The 19,059-nt window shown below is 46.4% G+C and overlaps 2 protein-coding genes across 4 annotated transcripts in view; one reads left to right on the forward strand and one right to left on the reverse strand.

Annotated features, from left to right (window-relative positions):
- ETV2 (ETS variant transcription factor 2) overlaps positions 1 to 19,059 on the reverse strand; it is a 226,159-nt gene that overhangs the window by 33,331 nt on the left and 173,769 nt on the right. The gene's annotated exons all lie outside the window — the stretch shown is intronic.
- The window catches only part of LOC307221545 (retroviral integration site protein Fli-1 homolog), a 29,704-nt gene that overhangs the window by 4,587 nt on the left and 6,058 nt on the right, over positions 1 to 19,059 (forward strand). For 2 of the 3 annotated variants that reach the window (XM_079986170.1, XM_079986168.1), the window contains exons 2-5: positions 12,711 to 12,919; positions 15,841 to 15,998; positions 17,139 to 17,342; positions 18,378 to 18,464. In XM_079986170.1, the coding sequence (XP_079842296.1) occupies positions 12,711 to 12,919; positions 15,841 to 15,998; positions 17,139 to 17,342; positions 18,378 to 18,464 (658 nt within the window). The remainder of the gene's footprint in view (positions 1 to 12,710; positions 12,920 to 15,840; positions 15,999 to 17,138; positions 17,343 to 18,377; positions 18,465 to 19,059) is intronic. The other variant, XM_079986169.1, reaches the window with a different exon arrangement.

The following is a 19,059-nucleotide window of genomic DNA, read 5'->3' on the forward strand; positions in this document are numbered from 1 at the left end:
CATCTGGGCAAGATGCTCTCAATGTCCCCCTAACCTCCTGCAGTGCAGCCGCCATCTCCTCGCCTCTCCCTCTGAGCCCAGTTCACACACCCCGGCCAAAAGGAAATCACAAGGCATGCAGAGAGGCGATTGCTGCTCCTTTTCACCCCTCTCATTGCTGGCTCGCGTGGAGAGAACAGCTAAAAGTGCAGCAACAGTGAGCGTTGAGAGCAGCAGGGCATTCCAGGGATTGGGAACGGGGTCTATATTGGGACATGGTCCTCAGCTAGTGCCCGGCAATGCCAATCTAGCCCCCCCCCCAATATTATCTGGTTATTTGTTCTGCAACTGCGCTGCTGTTCATCACCATCGGTTCTGGCAACTGCAGCTTCACTAAGATTTGCCCAGGGTTTCATGGGTTTGGGTGTTTAGACAGGTTGGGGTTCTTGTTTTTTCCATGTAAAAATCAGATTTTTTAAAAAGAGAAAAACCAATTTGCCACTGATATTATGGTTTTTGCCATGAAGGGGGGTGGGGAGGGGAGACAGGCTCTGATCCCTTGGGATCAGATAAAAATTTAAAAACAATTGAAAAGTTGCTTATTCTAAGAGGGTAGGGAACTTCAGGCCTGGGAGCTATATTATTATTATTATTATTATTATTATTATTATTATTATTAAATTTATATGCCCCCCATCTGACTGGGTTGCCGCAGCCACTCTGGATGGCTTCCAACAAATTGAAAACATTAAGCACAGTAAAACATCAAATATTCAAAACTACCCTATACAGGGCTGCCTTCAGATGTCTTCTAAAAGTCAGATACAGTAGTTGTTTATTTCCTTGACATCTGATGGCCCTCCCGACCTCTTTGTTTGGCCCTTGGGACTCTCCTCAGGCCTTCACCAGCCCTGCCTTGCACCCTTCTTGAGTGTTTTTGCCCGGCTGGAATTTGTCGAACTCTGACAATGCCTTTTGCTTGCCTGGATGGAAGATTGAGCGGGTGGGTGTGGGTGTAGAAATTACTTTACCATACAAATATTATATTTAAATTAATTGCTCTGCCCACTTTTCCCTCTGGCCTTGCCCACCTCTGCCACATGGCACCCCCCACTCCACCCAAAGCTGCCCCCCCAAAGGAAATATGGGCCGAATAAGGTTCCCACCCCCCGTAATCTAGGATATTGGATAAATATGTAAAGGTTGCTAAGCAACCAACGCCCTTCTTTCTTCTTCCCTGAACCCGGCAACCGTACAAATCCCTGCGAGGCTGAGCTGCTGTTGTGACAACAGAGGGGCCAGCCGCAATGGTTTCCTCCTCCTGCCCGCTGAAGCACCCTTTAGAAATGGTGGCCTACAAATTAAAGCAACTTTTCTCAGCCTGTGGCCTTCAGGATGTTTTGGACTACAACTCTCCTAGCCGCTGTGGCTGATGGGAGTTTGCAGCCCAAGTTCGCCTCTGGACTGTCACTATTGTGCAAGAGGGATTCAATTGTTAAACAGAAGTTTTAGCTCATTTACAGAGGGTTAGAGTGCTCTGGCAACACAACCCACACTTTTTTTAAAAGCCATACTTTTTTGACAAGGAAAAGTGCCAAAAAGTATTGGACAGCAATCATTGGATGGGAAGATGTCGAAGCGCCATGTAAACAAATAACCTCCCTGTGGAAAAAAATTCAAGCAACTGCTCAAGGGAGAGCGGGCATTGTTCAACTTTGTGCAAGCAGATCAGGGTGAATGCTCAGTAAACCAGGTTGGCAAAGGCAGTCCTTGCTGATGGCAACACCACCTCAGATGCAAGACCACTTACTGTATTTTCTGGCGTATAAGACTACTTTTTAACCCAGGAAAATCTTCTCAAAAGTCAGGGGTTGTCTTATACGCCAGCTACAGCAACAGCTCCTGCAGCAACTCCCCACCAAAGGATAAAACGACAGCAAATTAAATTAGAGGACACCAAGCTCTCTAGATGAAGCAGAAATACGCTTGAAAATTGGCCCCAGAAGCCCCCGGCCACTGGGAAGTGGAGCGGATTTCCGAGTCGGACTGGAGACTGTTTTTTTTAAAAAAAAAAATATTTGGTGTGCGTTGAAAGAGGGGTAGTCTTATACGGCGAGTATATCCCAAACGCTATATTTTAACTGGAAAAGTTGGGGGGTCGTCTTATACACCCAGTCGTCTTATACGCCGGAAAATACGGTAATTTGCTTTGGCTCCTAGACTTCACCTCTTCATTTGCTCTTTACCTCAGTCAACACTGTGGCCCCATCTGCATTAACTTGTTAGAGATTTTTTTGGGGGACCCCCCCAAAAAAACCTAGAAGTTGGTAAATGGTAGGATTTTGATTGCTTGGATTATTGAAGGGGAGATTACAAGCCAATGGAAAAATAGAGACCGGGCTTTCTTTCCAAAAGTCGGGGCCTCACCTGAGATAGAGGCATTGACATGACAATATGTTATCTGAAGAAGTGTGCATGCACATGAAAGCTCATACCAATAACAAACTTAGTTGGTCTCTAAGGTGCTACTTGAAGGAATTTTTTTTATTTTGTTTCGACTATGGCAGACCAGCACAGTCACCTACCTATAACTATGACAATATGTGTTGATGGGCCATCTCAGAGGAGTCTTGGGCCTGGGCAGAGAGAAGGTTGCCAAGGTAACTGGGCAACAGGGAAATAAAGTCTTTAACAAGGTGTGCTGGAAAGAAGAAAGGAGAAAAAAGACTGAGAAACAACTTAGCAAGCAAAGAGAGATGCCTTTGACTGCAGTGCTGCACCCCTGTGGGGGACAAGTCCTTCTTTAAATGACCCTGCTGTAAGATCTGGACTCCCTCTGTGCAGGCTGGAGGTGTACGTATGTGAATAAATCACATTTCTTAAAGCTGTGACAGGCTCTGCCGCGTCGTCAATTCTCCAAACGATCACAAACCCTGGGTGAGCGCCTGGAGTGCCCTGGAATTGTGCTATCGCTTGGCAGAGAGTAGGGGCAGTGCCAGACTTTTGCGACACTTTATTTAAAACAGCATCATACACTTTTAAAGTCATGGCTTCCCCCCAAAGACTCCTGGGAACTGTAGTTTGTTAAGAATGCTGAAGAGTCGCTAGGGGACCTCTAGTCCCCTCACAGAGCTACAATTCCCAGAGTTCCCTGGGAAAGGGGGTTGATTGTTAAACCAGTCTGGGAACTGTAGCTCTGTGAAGGGAATTGTAGTCTCCTGAACAACTCTCATCACCCTTAACAAACTACAGCTCCCTTGGTTCTTTGGGGGAAGCTATGGCTATTTAAAGTGGTATTATGGTGCCTTAAATGTATGGTGTGCTTGTGGCTAAAGACAGCAGGCATACGGGATTTGGCTGAGGGTAAAGTGAGTTTGGTGGAGTATCGCTCCATTTACATTAATGGGCCAGCCTCCATTGGCTGCAGTAGTTTGGTCCACAGTCTCTAAACGTTATTTTTCATTCTAGTTGCTTTGCGCTCTCCGTGTGTGTGTGTGTGTGTGTGTGTGTGTGTTTTGCTGCGTTTTAGTAATCTTTGTCTAATCTTAGCTCATCAGTTCTTCAGAGTTAGGATCCTTATCTTACACTGGCTATCTTTCAAAAAGCAGCTGACTAATCAATTGCACTCCTTTCAGCAATTGTAAAAAGAGATACAATATGAGGAAGGGCCATAGCTCAGTGCGAGAGCATCTGCTTTGCAGGCAAATTATCTCTGGTTCAGCCCCCAGTGTCTCCTGGCAGGGATGGGATAGTTCTTGGTCTCAAACCCTGGAGAGCTGCTGCCAGCCAGTGCAGACAATATTGGATGGCCCCAATTCCTTGGTCAGCTCAGGCCAGAAGACTTCAGGGCAGCGAGGCAGGCTGCAAACCATGAGAATCCCTAATCTGTTTGATTGCCCAGTGTCAGGAACACACACTCTAGATCCCCCCGGAAAAACCTGGAGAAAAATTATATAGACCACAGCAACTCCCCTTTCCTGATCCTCAAGTCTGCCCTGATGCAGCCCTGAGTATCCAGGTGGGCACAGCTGGGTGAGACCAACTCCACCCTGTTCATCATCCACCAAGGGATCAGGGATACAAATTGGCCTCCCCACCCATAATCAGATCAGATTGGCCTCCCCACCCATAATCAGATCATAGGTGAGGGGGTCTTACTCAGAGTCAACCTGGCATTTAGCAACAGCAGCCGTAGACCCAAGGGTTCCTCTCCCCCCAGACAAAACTCCCTTCCCTAGGTGAAAACTAACAACACCTACGACAGCAATAAAACCCCACAAATTAAAAACAGTTAAAACAACTAAAGCGATTAAAAACAGGTTAAGACAGTGGCTGCTTTCAGTCTGCATACAATATTTAGCTGATTACTTTCTCCCATTTGACATTGTGTTTCCTTTGCATTGAAATGAACAGGGTAGAATAATGTACGACAGTGTAATTTTTGTAATTAATTGCAGAACTTACATACTTTTGCTACAGAGGACGGTGAGACGAGTAACATGGATTTTAGCAGAAGGCAAATTGCAGCAGAAGAGAAACAGTTACACATATCAAACATGTAGGGCCAAGTAAAACAATTATTTCTTAAGCAGCTGTCTCATTCAGTATAAGGAGGCACAGGTGACAAAGAGGTCTTGCACCTTGAGGGAGTATCAGCAGAAGAGGGAATGTCACCTGGTGTGGCCTGCCATGCAAGCTACAGCTGCTAAAATTATATCCTCTACACAATTATTAAAAGTGCACACATCCCTTTTTTGCATCTGAGTACCATGGTGGGACGTGGGTGGAGCTGTGGTCTAAACCACTGAGCCTCTTGGGCTTGCTAATCAGAAGGTTGGCAGTTTGAATCCCCTAGCAGTTCAAAAGTACGCCAAAAAAGTGCAAGTAGATAAATAGGTACTGCTTCAGCAGGAAGGTAAATGGTTTTTCCATGCGCTGCTCTGGCTTCACCAGAAGCGGCTTAGTCATGGACCCGGAAAAACTCTTTGCGGACAAACGCTGGCTCCATTGGCCTGTAAAGCGAGGTGAGTGCCGCAACCTCAGAGTCGTCTGTGACTGGACTTATCGTATTTTTCGCTCTATAACATGCACCCGACCATAACACGCACATAGTTTTTAGAGGAGGAAAATCCGTAGGCATGCCACCCGTAGGCATTTCCTCTATAACACGCACAGACATTTCCCCTTACTTTCTAGGAGGAAAAAAGTGAGTGTTATGGTGCAAAAAATACAGTAACTGTCAGGGGCCCTTTACCTTTACCTTTACACCATGGTGGTGGGGGAGATTTTCATTGGGATTAGAGTGGGAAATTAAAGCCCCTTTCCCATGTCACGGCCCTGATCCACTTCTGTTCCCTTTACCATTTATTTGAGTCTCTTTGTGTCAAAAGCAGACACACAGTGTAATTACAGTATCTAGTGGACAGAAGTCTTTGATGGTCAGCTTGCTTGGTTTTCTCATCAAACCAGGCCAGGATGATTGACAGTAACCTGGAAAAACACCAGTCCATTCTGCTTCAGTACTTTTAACAGAAGTGATTTGTAGAACTGAGCGTGTGAAGCTGTTCAGGCATGGAAATGAAACACTGAATGGTGGTGGTTCATTGTTGCAGAGTGAATTATTTAAGGGACAGGCGCATCAGGGTCTGGCTCAAAACTGGCCACTTGACATATTAGGCAAGCGTTTGGTGTGTCTATATATTGCTTCATTTCATGGGAAGATTCTCCATTCCATTCCTGTATTGCTTTTCTTGTACGTTCTGTCCTCCATTTCTCCCTTTCCGCATTCTAGTTTAAATAGAAGAGTTTCTAAAATTAAATTCTAAGGTAATGCATAAGAGGACACAGATACCTGCACTGTTAATTTGTGTAAAAAAAAAAGGAGAGTTCAGCAGGCATAGTATGTCCTGGGCTTATCTCTTCTACATAACTGTTAAAGGTGCAGGAGTACCTGCCTTTCCATCCAAATACCTTATCACAAATCGTACTTTCTGGCCTGGAAACAGGGTGGATGGATGCAAAGGAAGGCATAGTTGCATAGAATACAGGCAGGCATAGGCAAACCTGGCCCTCCAGATGTTTTGGGACTACAACTCTCACGATCCCTAGCTAACAGGACCAGTGGTCAGGGATGATGGGAATTGTAGTCCCCAAAACATCTGGAGGGCCGAGTTTGCCTTTGCCTGGAATAGAGAATGTCAGCAGGTGTAGCTGAAATTTTCATGCAAGGCATATCTGATGAAATTCTCTCTTCTACGCAACTATTAAAAGTACTGCAGAGGAGCTTTCTTTTCTGAAACTAGGTCATGCTCGGTTTGTGTCAGTTCCTCCAATTCGTTCCCCCTTCCAGATCACCAGAGTGCCTATCTGCAGGGATCAAATACTGCAAGCAAAGGATGAAACAAGAATGAAAGCGCAACCTTTACAGGGTTGTCCTATGCACAGCTGTAGCGAGGTTATTTTTGTAGAGTGTTTCGGCAACACACAGGCACTCCTGTGTCTTCATGCAACTTTATGTGCTGTCCTGCCCAGTCTGCTTTTTCAGTTTGATCCGTAGTCACGATAGTCAGTGAAGATACGCATTCGTGAAACTCAGCACTGAAAGAATCTTGATGCAGTCGTGCACAGAAGTACACCAAGGTGGTTAAAATAGCAAAAACAAGAAGCCGAGGTAATGCAGATGGCCAATGGGAAACTGTAGGAAGTGAAAGCTGTGGCCAGTAGTTTGCAAAGAGTACTCTGTACGATGACTGAACTTTTTTGTTGTTGTTGTTAAGGAACAACTAATCGTTGAAGGCATTTGAGAACAACAAAACAGGCAGTTTGGAACTCCCAAAACCCAGGAATAAATTGGGATGGGGACAATTTCCAAATCATCCCTAGTTTGGAGGAGCTGCTGGTTTCTTTCTCCGGAACCCTAGCTTTCAGTCTGTGTCCTGGGGGGCCCAAAGGATCTGCAGAAGCTTACCGGGGGCTCCTGACTATTATCAGTCAGTAATAGTAGCCAAACTTCTCTGCAGCTGGCCCACCACAACTCAGTTTCACAGCCACAGGATGTGCTGCAAAGGGTTGCATTGGGTGACCCGGGGCCAAAGAGGGCAGGTTCCTCTCCATTTTACTAATTGCACAGAAAAGAAATTCCAGCAGGTATGGTTTGCATGACACCTGCTGAAATCCTCTCTGCTAGTCACTTAATTAAAGGTACAGCAGCACCTTCTCCTTGTGCCCATCTCTTTGTTCATGCTCCCAGTTTGTGCAGGACAGCATGCCCCTGAATGCTGGTCACTGGGGGGGGGGCAACAAGAGGAGAGGTCTTTTGTCCTTGTGCTGTGGTGGCTGGTGCCCATTGCAGCTGATGGGGCAGAAGGCAGTGAGCCCCTGCACTACTTGGAGCCAGAGCCAACGGCAGGCAGAGCAAAGGACTTCTAGTTTTGACCCCATCTCCTCCCTCCTGAGTTATACAAAGGCAACACTGAGACTCAGGAGGAGGAGGAGCCGGACAGGGTGAATGGTAGAACATCTTTTGGGCGTGGAGGAGGTCCCAGATTCAATCCCCACATCTGCACTTAAGGCTGGGAGAAAGAGTCTTGTCTGGAACCCCGGAGAACTGCTGCCAGGCTGTGTTAGACAATACTGCGCAAGCAGGACCAGTGTTTGACTCAGTATAACCTAAGAGTCTCATCTACAAATCTTTAATGCACAGGCAGGTGGAGACGGGAGGAAGCATTTTCTTTAGGTACTTCTCTGCTAAGCTGTTTAGGGCTTGAAAGGTAGGTGCCAGCACCTTGCCCTGGACTCAGAAGTAAATAGGCAGCTAGTATAATGATTTCAGAAGTTGTGTAATATGACTCCAGATAAGATTTATAGCAGCCTAATTTTGAATTCTTTGACACTGCGTAACAACAACAACAACAACAACAATATAATAATAATAATAGTAACAGTCCTAGTATATTAGGATTGCCAGATTTCAAAAAGTGAAAATCCGGACACGAAAGTTGTTAAACTTTTTTTGGCAAAGTTGTTGAGCTTTGTTGGCAAAAAGACAAACGATAATATAGTTTTTGAGCTATTTTAAAGGGAAATTGCCAAAGACGACACTGCCAACATAGGTTGACATATGTCCACGTTTTCCTAAACATTTTAGCGATTTTCGCCCGGACACCGCTTCCGACTGCAGTCTTCTGGCTGTGTCCAGGAAATTCCAGACGTATAGCAACACTACATAGTTAATGCTCAGTGAACACCTTTCGCTTTCTGTTCCTCACTGTTATATACCTCTTGCTGGACTTCCCCAAAACTGTTCAAAACCTCTGCCTCATTTTCATCTAAGTATTCTTATAGTCTCCTTGTCTGAAATTCTCTGCCCATATCGATGGGAATTTCTGTGTGAAAACGTTAAAGTTGTTTTGCTGAATTGTCTGCTCAAGGACTTCCCTCCTTTCCCCAAACGTGACAGGAGAAAGATCTGAGAGAAACGCCAAGAGAAATATTCTGACCCATCTAGAGTTAACAGGGTACTGATTTTCTGTGTTTCTTTTCTAAGAGACACTGGTCATTCCTTAGGCAGCCCTGTACTGGGAAGTTTTTAATGTTTGATGTTTTGCTATGTTTTTATTATGTTGAAAGCTGCCCAGAGTTGCTGGGGCAACCCAGGCAGATGGGCGGGGTAGAAATAATATGACAATATCATTATTTTTAATACTATTATTATTATCATCATCATTGTGAAGGACTGTCAGTCCTCGTTTGGCTGTCTGTTTCTTTGCTGGAGTGGGGGGGGGGCGGGGTTTGCTCCCATGGGTTTAATAATTTTTCTGCCTGCTGCAGCAATTGTAATATGCCGTGCTAGATGCAGTACAATTTTAAATTGTCTCTTTATTGCTTCTTTTATTTCTTGAATTGCGTTTGATTGTACTACAATTTTCATTTCATAGGAACAGAACATAGAGCACTATCACAGCACTTCAAACTATCTTCCCCCAAAGAATCCAAGGAACTCTAGTTTGTTAAGGATGCTGTGAGTTGGTAGGCAACCTGTGTTTCCTTCACAGATTCACTTTGATTGTGACTTCAAGCTGGGGATGATGAAATGGCCTTACCTGCCATTTAGCATGGTACAGGAGGTCCGGCGTGGGCTTCTCATCTTCCTGAGAATGAGGCCTGTCACCCTAGTAGCCCAACGATTCCTCTATCATATGGGGGGATCACAGAATCATCATCATCGTTTTATTTGTATGCCGCCTTTCCCTAGTTAAAACAATGCTCAAGGCGGCTTACAACATGACAAGATCTACACAGTGACCAACACAACAAAAGTCATAAACAATAAATAAAACACATCAAAACGTACCCAACCAAATGGAAAACAATTTCCACATAAATCATAAAATATAAAACTAAGAATATAGCATTAATATCGATCACAATTTAAAATGGCATAGATAAAAAACAAAAGCAATTTAAAAACAAAAAGAAAACAAAAACGTTATACACCTTGTGTATAAAGGTGGACATTTCAGCTCCAGCACTGCATGTTAGTAGTAGGAGCTTTGCTAACCATGATTAATATGAACCAGGATTCCTTATTAACCCAAGTTTTAACCAAATTAAAAAACAACTAGAAACAGTGGTTTTGAGGCTCAGTTTCAATGCAATGTTATTTCACATTTTGAATGACTAAATTGTACCATATAATCATAGAATTGCAGAGTTGGAAGGGTCATCTAGTCGAACCTCCTGCAATGTAGGAATCTTTTGTCCAATGTGGGTCTCGAACCTGCAACCCTGAGATTAAGAGTTTCATGCTCTACCGATGGAGAACTGAGCAAGTTCAGTGGGCATGAAATGCTACCTGACTATTGGGAACAGAATGGAGCGGGCTGTAGAAAGGCCTGGCCACCTGGATAGAATGCTGAAGAGGAGCTTTCTACACTGCAATATTTTGTTGCAGCGTCTCCCCCCCCCCCCGCCCGCTTTAGTATAAGTGATTTTATCTGCCAGGCCCCATCAGCTTTGTTCTGTGGGCTTGAGGCAGCGAGCATGTGTTTGCTGAAGGAGCCGGGAGAGAAGCAAACCACACAGCTCTCTTCCCCCTGCATTGGATGATACCATCTCCCCACCAGTGGTGCCTGCAGAAATGTCTGCTCAGCACCCCCAAAGACTTCTGCTTTTGGTGCATGAAGGAACGTGCAGCAGCACCCTGGCACTGGGTGTTGGGAAACAGGCGCCTCATGCAAACTCTCCTGCAATACAAATTTTGAGCCTATGAGGCCTGGCCTGTACTGTTCTGCAGGAGGGGAATGGCGTATTTCAATGTTCCCATTCTTTTAGTTTTGGCTTTTTTAAATCTCCCTGCAAGTAAAGGTTTAGCATAGCAGGAAGATAGCTGAGCTCAAACCTTTCTCCTGAATGTGCTCCCCACCTCCTGCTTTCCCCAACAGCAGGCAGGGGTTATTGGTTTTCCTTTTCCTTTTTTTTTTTTTTGCATGGGAGAACATTCAAAGACACTACCCCCATCCTGAAGCTTGAAGTCACACCCGCCAGAATTTTACCTCCTTGTTCTCTTGCACATGACAGGGTCTATTTATGTAGGATCGGATAATCGTTATGTTGTGGGATGGCCATCTGTCATGGAAGCTGTAGTTGAGATTCCAGCATTGCAGGGGGTTGGAAGAGATGGTCCTTGGGGCAGGGGCAGAGCAAGGTGGGTGTCACCTCCGAGGGGGGTGACAAAATGCTGTGAGGCCCTCAACCTCTGTGAGAGACTCTGTGGCTTTGGTGTGCGCTGGCTCTAACTCCCCCCAAAAAATTAGAAATAAAGTCAAACCATTTTTGCAGGCGAATAAAAAATTTAAAAATAAAATTGTGACAAGAAATTTTCTGCACTGGGTACCACCTGACCTTGCTACACCACTGCCTTGGGGGTCCCTTCCAACTCTACAATTCTATGATTGCTCTGTCCATTGAACCACACGGGCTGTGTGGAACTCAGGAACCCCGAGGGAGCTGGTTTTCTTTCGTGACTGGACTTAAGAGCTCCAACGCTGATTGCGAGCAACCTCCTCCCTCGGTTTCCTGAGCTGGGGGTGCGTCATCGCCCGGGAATTCCATTGTTGAGATAGGGCCAGGATTTGTGGAAACCTCGCTGTGCAGTCCTGGGAAAGCTCAGCCGTTGACTTCCCTACCTGTTGCTTTTTTCAAACCAGAACCCACCGTACGGAGCCGGCCCAATCGTTAGGCAGGGTAAGGTGGCAGATACTGGAGCGGTGGGCAGCAAAGTTCTGGAGGACCAAGATCTGTGGTGCACACGACCCGCCCTCTGCACTAGGGTTGAATCAATTTGTCAACTGCACTTTCTTATCTTCCCTGGTTTAGGTTCGTTTTGCCACATTTCAATATTGTTTCCTGCTTGGCAGGGGGTTGGACTCGATGGCCCTTGTGGTCTCCTCCAACTCTATGATTCTATGAATATGAGTTTCCAAATCTCTTCTTGGAAAAAATTGCAAGCAGATGATTAGTGCAAGTTTCTCCCAATGCACACATATTTGCACAGCTGTTTCCCCTAACAGCATACATGGAGGGAGCCCCACCAACCTGGGACATAGTTAGAGCATCTGCTTTGCAAAAGGTCCCAGGCTCAATCCCCGGTGTACCCAGGTAGGGCTGGGCATAACTCCAGCCTGAAATCCTGCAGAGCTGCTGTCTGTGTAGACAATTCTGAGCTAGATGGACCACTGGTCTGACTCAGGATCAGGCCTTTCCTATGCTTGCCCACTGGGACTTGAGAGACAGAAGTGTTTGATGTTTTGGTTTCAGTCCTGCCTAATCCCAGCCCTCTCTGTACTCAGTTTCCATTCCTTCTGGGACCAGCCCAGTGAAGCGACTCAGGCTGCAAATAGGGGTGGCCAAATGCAAAAGAAAACAGGGCTCCCGTGCCTTGAACAGTCATGTAGAAAGGATTTCAATACCTGCTGAAATTCCTGGGGCAGGAACCTTGTCCTCTCCGCTGCAAATCCTGCAGTACTTTTGGGGAGCAGCGAACTTGTTCATCCTTCTTAGCTTATTACAGTGTTGTCCTTTCTTTTAACCAATAGGGTTTAGATCTTTCTGCCTCTGGCACCGACATTCTTTCATTCCCAGAAAAGGGGAGGGATGGCAAATTCTTTGGAAACCTAACATTACTGGAAGTGGCAGCATTACTGCGGAGATCAGTCTCATGAGAGAGGCTTGGCCCAGTCATTGCATTGTTTTAACTTCAAGCGTGTTGTTAAAAACTCTTTCATCTACTCGGGCTTTTAAAGCCAATTTACCCTAATAGGTTTGTTTTCTTTAGAGTTCCAAATGTGTGTGTGTGTCTCTCTCTCATCCTTGTTTTCTGATGGTTCTGTTTAGGTTGGCTTCTTTGATTGTTTTATTGTTGTACTGTACGTTGCCATGAGTTTGGGGAACTATGAATAATAATAATAATAATAATAATAAGTATTGTTATTATTAATCATTCCCCCATTCTTGTAAGGAGCTCAGAGTTCTCCCATGTGCTCCAGCAGACATTTTGCATGGACTGGGGAACCTTTGGCCCTTTCAGATGTTGCAGAGCTACAGCTGCCATCTTCCTTGACCAGTGGCCCTGCTGACTGGGACTGATGGGAGCTGGAGCTCGCAAGTTCCTCTTCTCTGATTCCCAAACCCTGATCCTTTGCTTGTACACTCCCCCCCCCCCACGCTTGCAGGAGGCGCTGTCAGTCGTAAGCGAGGACCAGTCCATATTCGACCCATCCTTTGGCACCCCGCATCTCCTGAAGACAGAGCTGCCTTCGGTGGACAACTACGGGGGCAAGGAGGGCATCGGTCTGGAGGAGCCCCAGTGGCAAGCCCAGGCCAACAGCAGAGGAGGCCATGTGGTGAAGCAAGAGAATGAGCAGGTCAACTGCTCCAGCAGGTCAGTGGCACTTCTTTGAGCTGGCTAGCAGAAATCTCCCTTTCTCCTAATTTTCTTGTAATCATGTGGCTGCTCAAGGCCCAGGAACCTTGGCTATTGGTTTCGCCCAGCTTAGTACTGCTATTGAAAGGGAACTACTTGACCAGCTTCTTGCTGGGTGGGGAATGATAGTCTAAATGGGCCTCACACCAAGTGAAAACAGAACATGGGGGAGATAAGAGAAAACTGGCTGACGTATTTGATCAAGAAAACATATACGCAGCTGACAGGGACTGCATACACGCCATCCAGTCAAAGCATGCTCCCCCAAAAAGAATCCTGGGAGTTGTAGTTTGTTAAGGGTGCTGGGAATTGTAGCTCTGTGAGTTTCCAGGATTCTTTGGAGGCGCTTTAAATGTGTCTTGTGTATGCAGCCTAGCATTCCCTGCCTCTACAGCTCACCTAACCCAGATCTCCGCATTCTTTCTATCTGAAGAGGCTGCTTTTTCTTTCTATTTTGCTCAGAACTTGCTGCTGTGCCTTTAAGAACAGATTGCTTACAGGGACATAAAGAGCAGGCACTGAGAGGCGATCCTTTTACCTCCATATTGCCTGCCCATTTCTTGCAAACCAGGCTGCTGTTTAAAGCGCAAAGAGCAAACCAGACTTATTATTATTATTATTATTCCTGGTCAGTTGGCAACCCTTCTGAAGCTCTTGGGCTTGTTCGCCCTGCCGTTGCAAAGATCTGATGCACAGAGGTAGGGCAGGCCATTGGTGGCTGGTGCCCATTGGGACTGGCAGAGTGGGCGGCAGTGAGGCCGGCGATAGGCAGAGCTAACCAGGACCAGGGAGACCAGGGTTCAAATTCCCACTCAACCATGGCCCTGTCTCTCAGCCGAACCTACCTCACAGGGTTGTTGGCATTAAATGAGGAGGCCAGGGAGCCAGGGTACATGCCACTCTGAACACCTTGCAATGAATACATATAAATATTCTTCTTAATGGACCATGCTGCAGTGAGGATGGGGAGATTCCCTACCCTGCTGCAGTGCCTGAGCCTTTCAGACCATCTTTACTGGCTGCAGGACGTATCTTCCCCTGGAGCTTGTGGCTGCTCTCAAACCCACAGGAAACAACTCACTTCCCCTTCAGCCAAGCAGTTTATATTAGGCGAATTTGCATCAGCCAACGGGCATCTGGTGCAAAAGAGGTTAGCGTAGTTCAGGGCTTCCCAACTTCTTTCTAACGGAGGCTAAACCTCAGCTCAAGCCCTGCTCAAAAGGAAGGTGAACTGGAGGGAGGGACGCAGCTACAATTCCCAGAGTGGCTTAACAACCACCCCTCTTCGCAAGGAATGCTGGGAATCGTAGCTCTGTGAGGGGGATAGGAGACTCCTAACAACTCTCAGCAGCTACTAGACAAACTACAGCTCCCAGAATTCTCTGGGGGTGAAGTCGCCGCTTTTTGAAGTGGTATCATAGTGCTTTTAATTGATGGTGTGGATGTTGACCCAAGACGCCACAGCCCACCACAGAAAAAGCCTGTTCTTTTGCTTCCACGCTCAGGAGGAGGAGGCAGCACATGAAGAAGGGCCTCAGAGGATGGCCGCAGAGTCCAGAACGGTTTCTGCCTCTGTCATTGATGCACATAGAGACCCATAAGCTCAGCTAACTAGCCAGGCTAGAGGCCTTGTGCCTTGCCTTGTGCTAGGAGCAGCTTTAGTCCCAAGGTTGTAAATACCATTCCTAAGTGTCTACATTTGACAAGGAGATGTGCTCTGCTCAAATGTCCTAACCCCCTCAGGTAGAAAGGAATGCAAAGAGACCATGTGCAGGAGGGGCTGCTTAGAGAGAGAGGTTCCTTGCCTAATGAATATGTACCGGTAATTGTTTCCTTGCCTAATGAATATGTAATGAAGGAAAGACCATACATGGTAGATTCAGATTAGATTTATTGCGGCCATTGGCCCATAACGAAAACAATACATCCAAATTTATCCATAAGCAATACAATTTAAACATGGTATAATTTGTATTGTGTTGTAACTTTAGATTGGAGGAAGTTTATGCATATGTATTGCTTTAATGGATAACAGCTATGTATATTAAGAAGGCCCCACCTTTTCGGAGCTTTGCTCAGCTTTTGGAGAGTGATCCCACTGAGCCATTATTGCTAGCAATAAACACTCTTTGTTTTCTCACCGCTGTGTGGAGATTTTCTTCATAATAATAAAATAATAATAATTTATTATTTATACCCCGCCCATCTGGCTGGACTTCCCCAGCCACTCTGTGCGGCTTCCAACAAAATATTAAAATACCGTAATGCATCAAACATTAAAAGCTTCCCTAAACAGGGCTGCCTTCAGATGTCTTCTAAAAGTCTAGTAGTTGTTGTTCTCTTTGACATCTGGTGGGAGGGCATTCCACAGGGCGAGTGCCACTACTGAGAAGGCCCTCTGCCTGGTTCCCTGTAACTTGACTTCTCGCAGTGAGGGAACCACCAGATGGCCCTCAGCACTGGACCTCAGTGTCCTGGTAGAACAATGGGGGTGGAGACGCTCCTTCAGATATACTGGACTGAGGCTGTTTAGGGCTTTAAAGGTCAGCACCATCACTTTGAATTGTGCTCGAAAACGTACTGGGAGCCATTGTAGGTCTTTCAAGACCGGTGTTATGTGGTCTCAGCGGCTGCTCCCAGTCACCAGTCTAGCTGCCACATTCTGTATTAGTTGTAGTTTCCGGGACACCTTCAAAGGTAGCCCCACGTAGAGCGCATTGCAGTAGTCCAAGCAGGAGATAACCAGAGCCTCAAACGTTGATTTTTGCTACATCATCACCTGCGAAATGCTGGGAGAGTGCTGTTCAGTTGTGGCAAGTTTCCAGACCTCAGTGAGCATGTCATCCAACAAAGTCTCCTCTCCCTCTCTTCTCCACCAGCAGGCAATCGCCAGTGGACTGCAGTGTGACACGGAGGGGCAAATCAGGGGGAGCAGTTGACCCGTCCCAGGTATCCTATCCAGGTGGATACAACAACCCGCGCAGCAGCCCACCTGTTAACCCCCCCAGCGAGGAGAAGAGGGTCATCGTCCCAGCAGGTCAGTATATGGGGGCTTTTTGGCATCCCCCCGCCCTGCTCCCCGACTTCTGGTTCACACGCTATGCTGAACCCAGCTACAAGCTCTCTCTCCACATGTACAAGGGTGTGTGTGAAATATTGTGTGCTTGTTGGTTTCGACAGCTGAGCTTTTGTGTGCACAGACTGTACACTTGTTGAATGTAATGTGTGAATACCCCTGCTGGCTTCTTGTATTGGGGAACAGCCTTTTCTTCCAGTAACGGCTGGTTTCCCAGGCTGTTATTTCACCCGCTGTGGGCGACTACCAAATCCCATTTGTAAGCTGTACTCTTGACACAAGAGATGGTGACCAAATCACTTCATTTAGAACAAACTCTAACACATGTAAAGCATGAGAAAAGCCCACCAGAAACCTATATCCTTTCAGCTGCTTCTAGAACTCCTCAGCTTTTGTGTAAAACCAGGTAAGGGGTGGCGGTGGTGGATGGCTGTTCAATTAGAAGTGACAGGAAATCACACATCACATGCTCAGAGACACAGTCATCATACATATTCCCGGTCTGAGCTCTAAACTTCAAAAAAGGTAAAGAAAGGCCTATGGATGGTGTAATGTTAAAAAATTCCAGGACATGTTTTATGTGAATCATTTCACCAAACATAAGAGCACCCCGGAGAACCGATTATGGTAGGGTGGCCATAATTCAGAAAGAGAAAATCCAGACAGAAAAGTTGTTGATTGTGCTTTGCAAAATCGCAAAGAAATGAGATTTTAGAGGTATTTTCCCCCAGAAATCGCCGATATCGCCACTTCCAATATGGGTTGCACCATGCATTTAAAGCACATGATTCCCCCCTCAAAGTATGCTGGGAACTGTAATTTGTTAAGGTTGCCAGGAATTGTAGCACTATGAGTGGTAAATTACAGTTGCCAGGATCTTTTTAAAGCATGTGCCTTTGATGTATGGTGTGTACTCAGAGGTAGCCTCACTATCATATCGCCCCAAAGTATCCTGGGAACTGGAGTTTGCGAAGAGTGCTGGGAATTAGCTCTGTGAGGTGTGAAGTACAGTTCCCAGGGGCCTACAGAGGGTGTTCTGCCCAAGGAACATCCAAAACCTGGAGCCAACATTGTACCCAGACACCTGTATCTCTCCAACAGACCCTGGCGTGTGGACCCACGAACACGTCCGCCAGTGGCTTGACTGGGCAGTGAAGGAGTACGACCTCATCGATGTTGAAACCGGCCTCTTCCAGCATGTGGATGGCAAGGAGCTGTGCAAACTTGGCAAGGAAGGTTTCCTGCGGCTCACTACAGCATACAACGCCGACGTGTTGCTGTCTCACCTCAATTACCTGCGCCAGAGTAAGGCTCGGGGTGGCAAAACTCAGTTTTCAGATAGAGACTGCGTGTGGAACAGGGGGGCGTTGCACAATAGCCGCTTCTAAAAATTGCTTTATGCTCCCTCATGGGGAGCTGGTTATCTAAACCATGCAACACTATCAGGAGAATTGCATGACAGATCTGTGGCAGGATTGCGGTGCTGGACAGGAGGAGTATGCATTTCCTCCAAAAACGCCTTGCATGTAGAGCACTAGCTGCTCAGGGAACCTGCTTCCATGACACACTAACTTTCTATGTGTGGGGTGGTTTCAAAGAAGGGGTACGCATTCAAATGAAAGATCCTCCGCTTCCAGTCTGAAGCAGTGCAAGAATCCTATCACACTTGACACATGCCTTATGCAAAGTCAGGTTTTTGAGCCATCTAGGTTTTTCTTTTCTAGCCCTGCTCCCTGAGACCATGGCACAGTGACAGAGCATGTGTAAGGTCCTAGTTTCATCCCCCAACCTTGCCTCTTGGCAGGGAATGGAGAAGAACTAAGAACATCAGAATATGTCAAAGGCCAGCCAGCATCCTGTTCTCACTGTGGCCAACCTATGGGAAGCTCAAAAGTAGGAGCTGAGCATAATAGCTAGCTCCCCATCTATGATTCCTAGAAACTGATATTCAAGGGTATACTGCTAGCAACCATGGAAGTAGAACATATCCAATGTGGAATTTGAGACCCTGGACTTAGAGGCCTAGTGGGAAGCAGATTCCTTAGCTCAGGCAGAGGCAAACTCGGCCCTCCAGATGTTTTGGGACTACAACTCCCATCATCCCTGACCTGGACCTGTTAGGGATCATGGGAATTGTAGTCCCAAAACATCTGGAGGGCCGAGTTTGCCTATGCCTGCCTTAGCTCTTGAACTAGCTTGGAAAGTATTCTATTATTCTTACTTCAACTATGATTACCCTGTGATAATAGCAAACGAAACCGCAATCTGTGGCTGGCCAGTGACCACCACAGCCCCTCCTGCCCTCTAATAACTCTTTCCATTTCTCTCTCCTCCACCCAGGCAGCCCCACTTTTACGTATCCGCCTGCGCCAGTCATTACTCAGCAGCCCCCGCCCCCACCACCCCCGAGGGCCCAAGTCAAATCCGGTAAGTTGCCAATAAAGGTAATGGCAAGATTGGGATGTGGGGCTGGGATAGGACCCATGTCTCACAGATCTCACATGAAAGTAACATTGTGGTGCTTGAGAGTGAGCCACAGAGTCAGGGGAGGTCTGGCTATAGACCCAATCAAGCAATCCTCAGCTTCCATAGTAGTCATTATCGATATTCCCCATTCTCTCACATTTTACAGAGAATCATTGATGCCAACCTGCTGCAGGCTGGTGTTTCTCAGTGTTTTCATTCCCAACTTTTTCCATATCCAAACTATTGTGTTTTAAAAAGAAGAAAAGAATTGCAGATCCAGCCTCTCCGGGTGCAAAACACCACTGAGGCTCTTCAGAGCTACTGCACCTTTAGTTAGAAGCTTCCTCCTTATAGCTTCTGCCACTAATTGCTTCCTGTTGAAAGCGGCACAGTGTTAGGGATTGCCCCTTAATTTGTCAGTTCCCATTCTCTGCATGGAGGGGGAGGAGAGCGCATATATATTTAGTTGTTACGCAGTATTGCAAGCATGACAAACACGGATAAAATACACCGCCGTTTCCCATTTTACAAGAAGGGGGTCTTTGAATCATCTGTG

This window comes from Podarcis cretensis (assembly GCF_951804945.1).
Source record: "Podarcis cretensis genome assembly, chromosome: 8".
Lineage (NCBI taxonomy): Eukaryota > Metazoa > Chordata > Lepidosauria > Squamata > Lacertidae > Podarcis > Podarcis cretensis.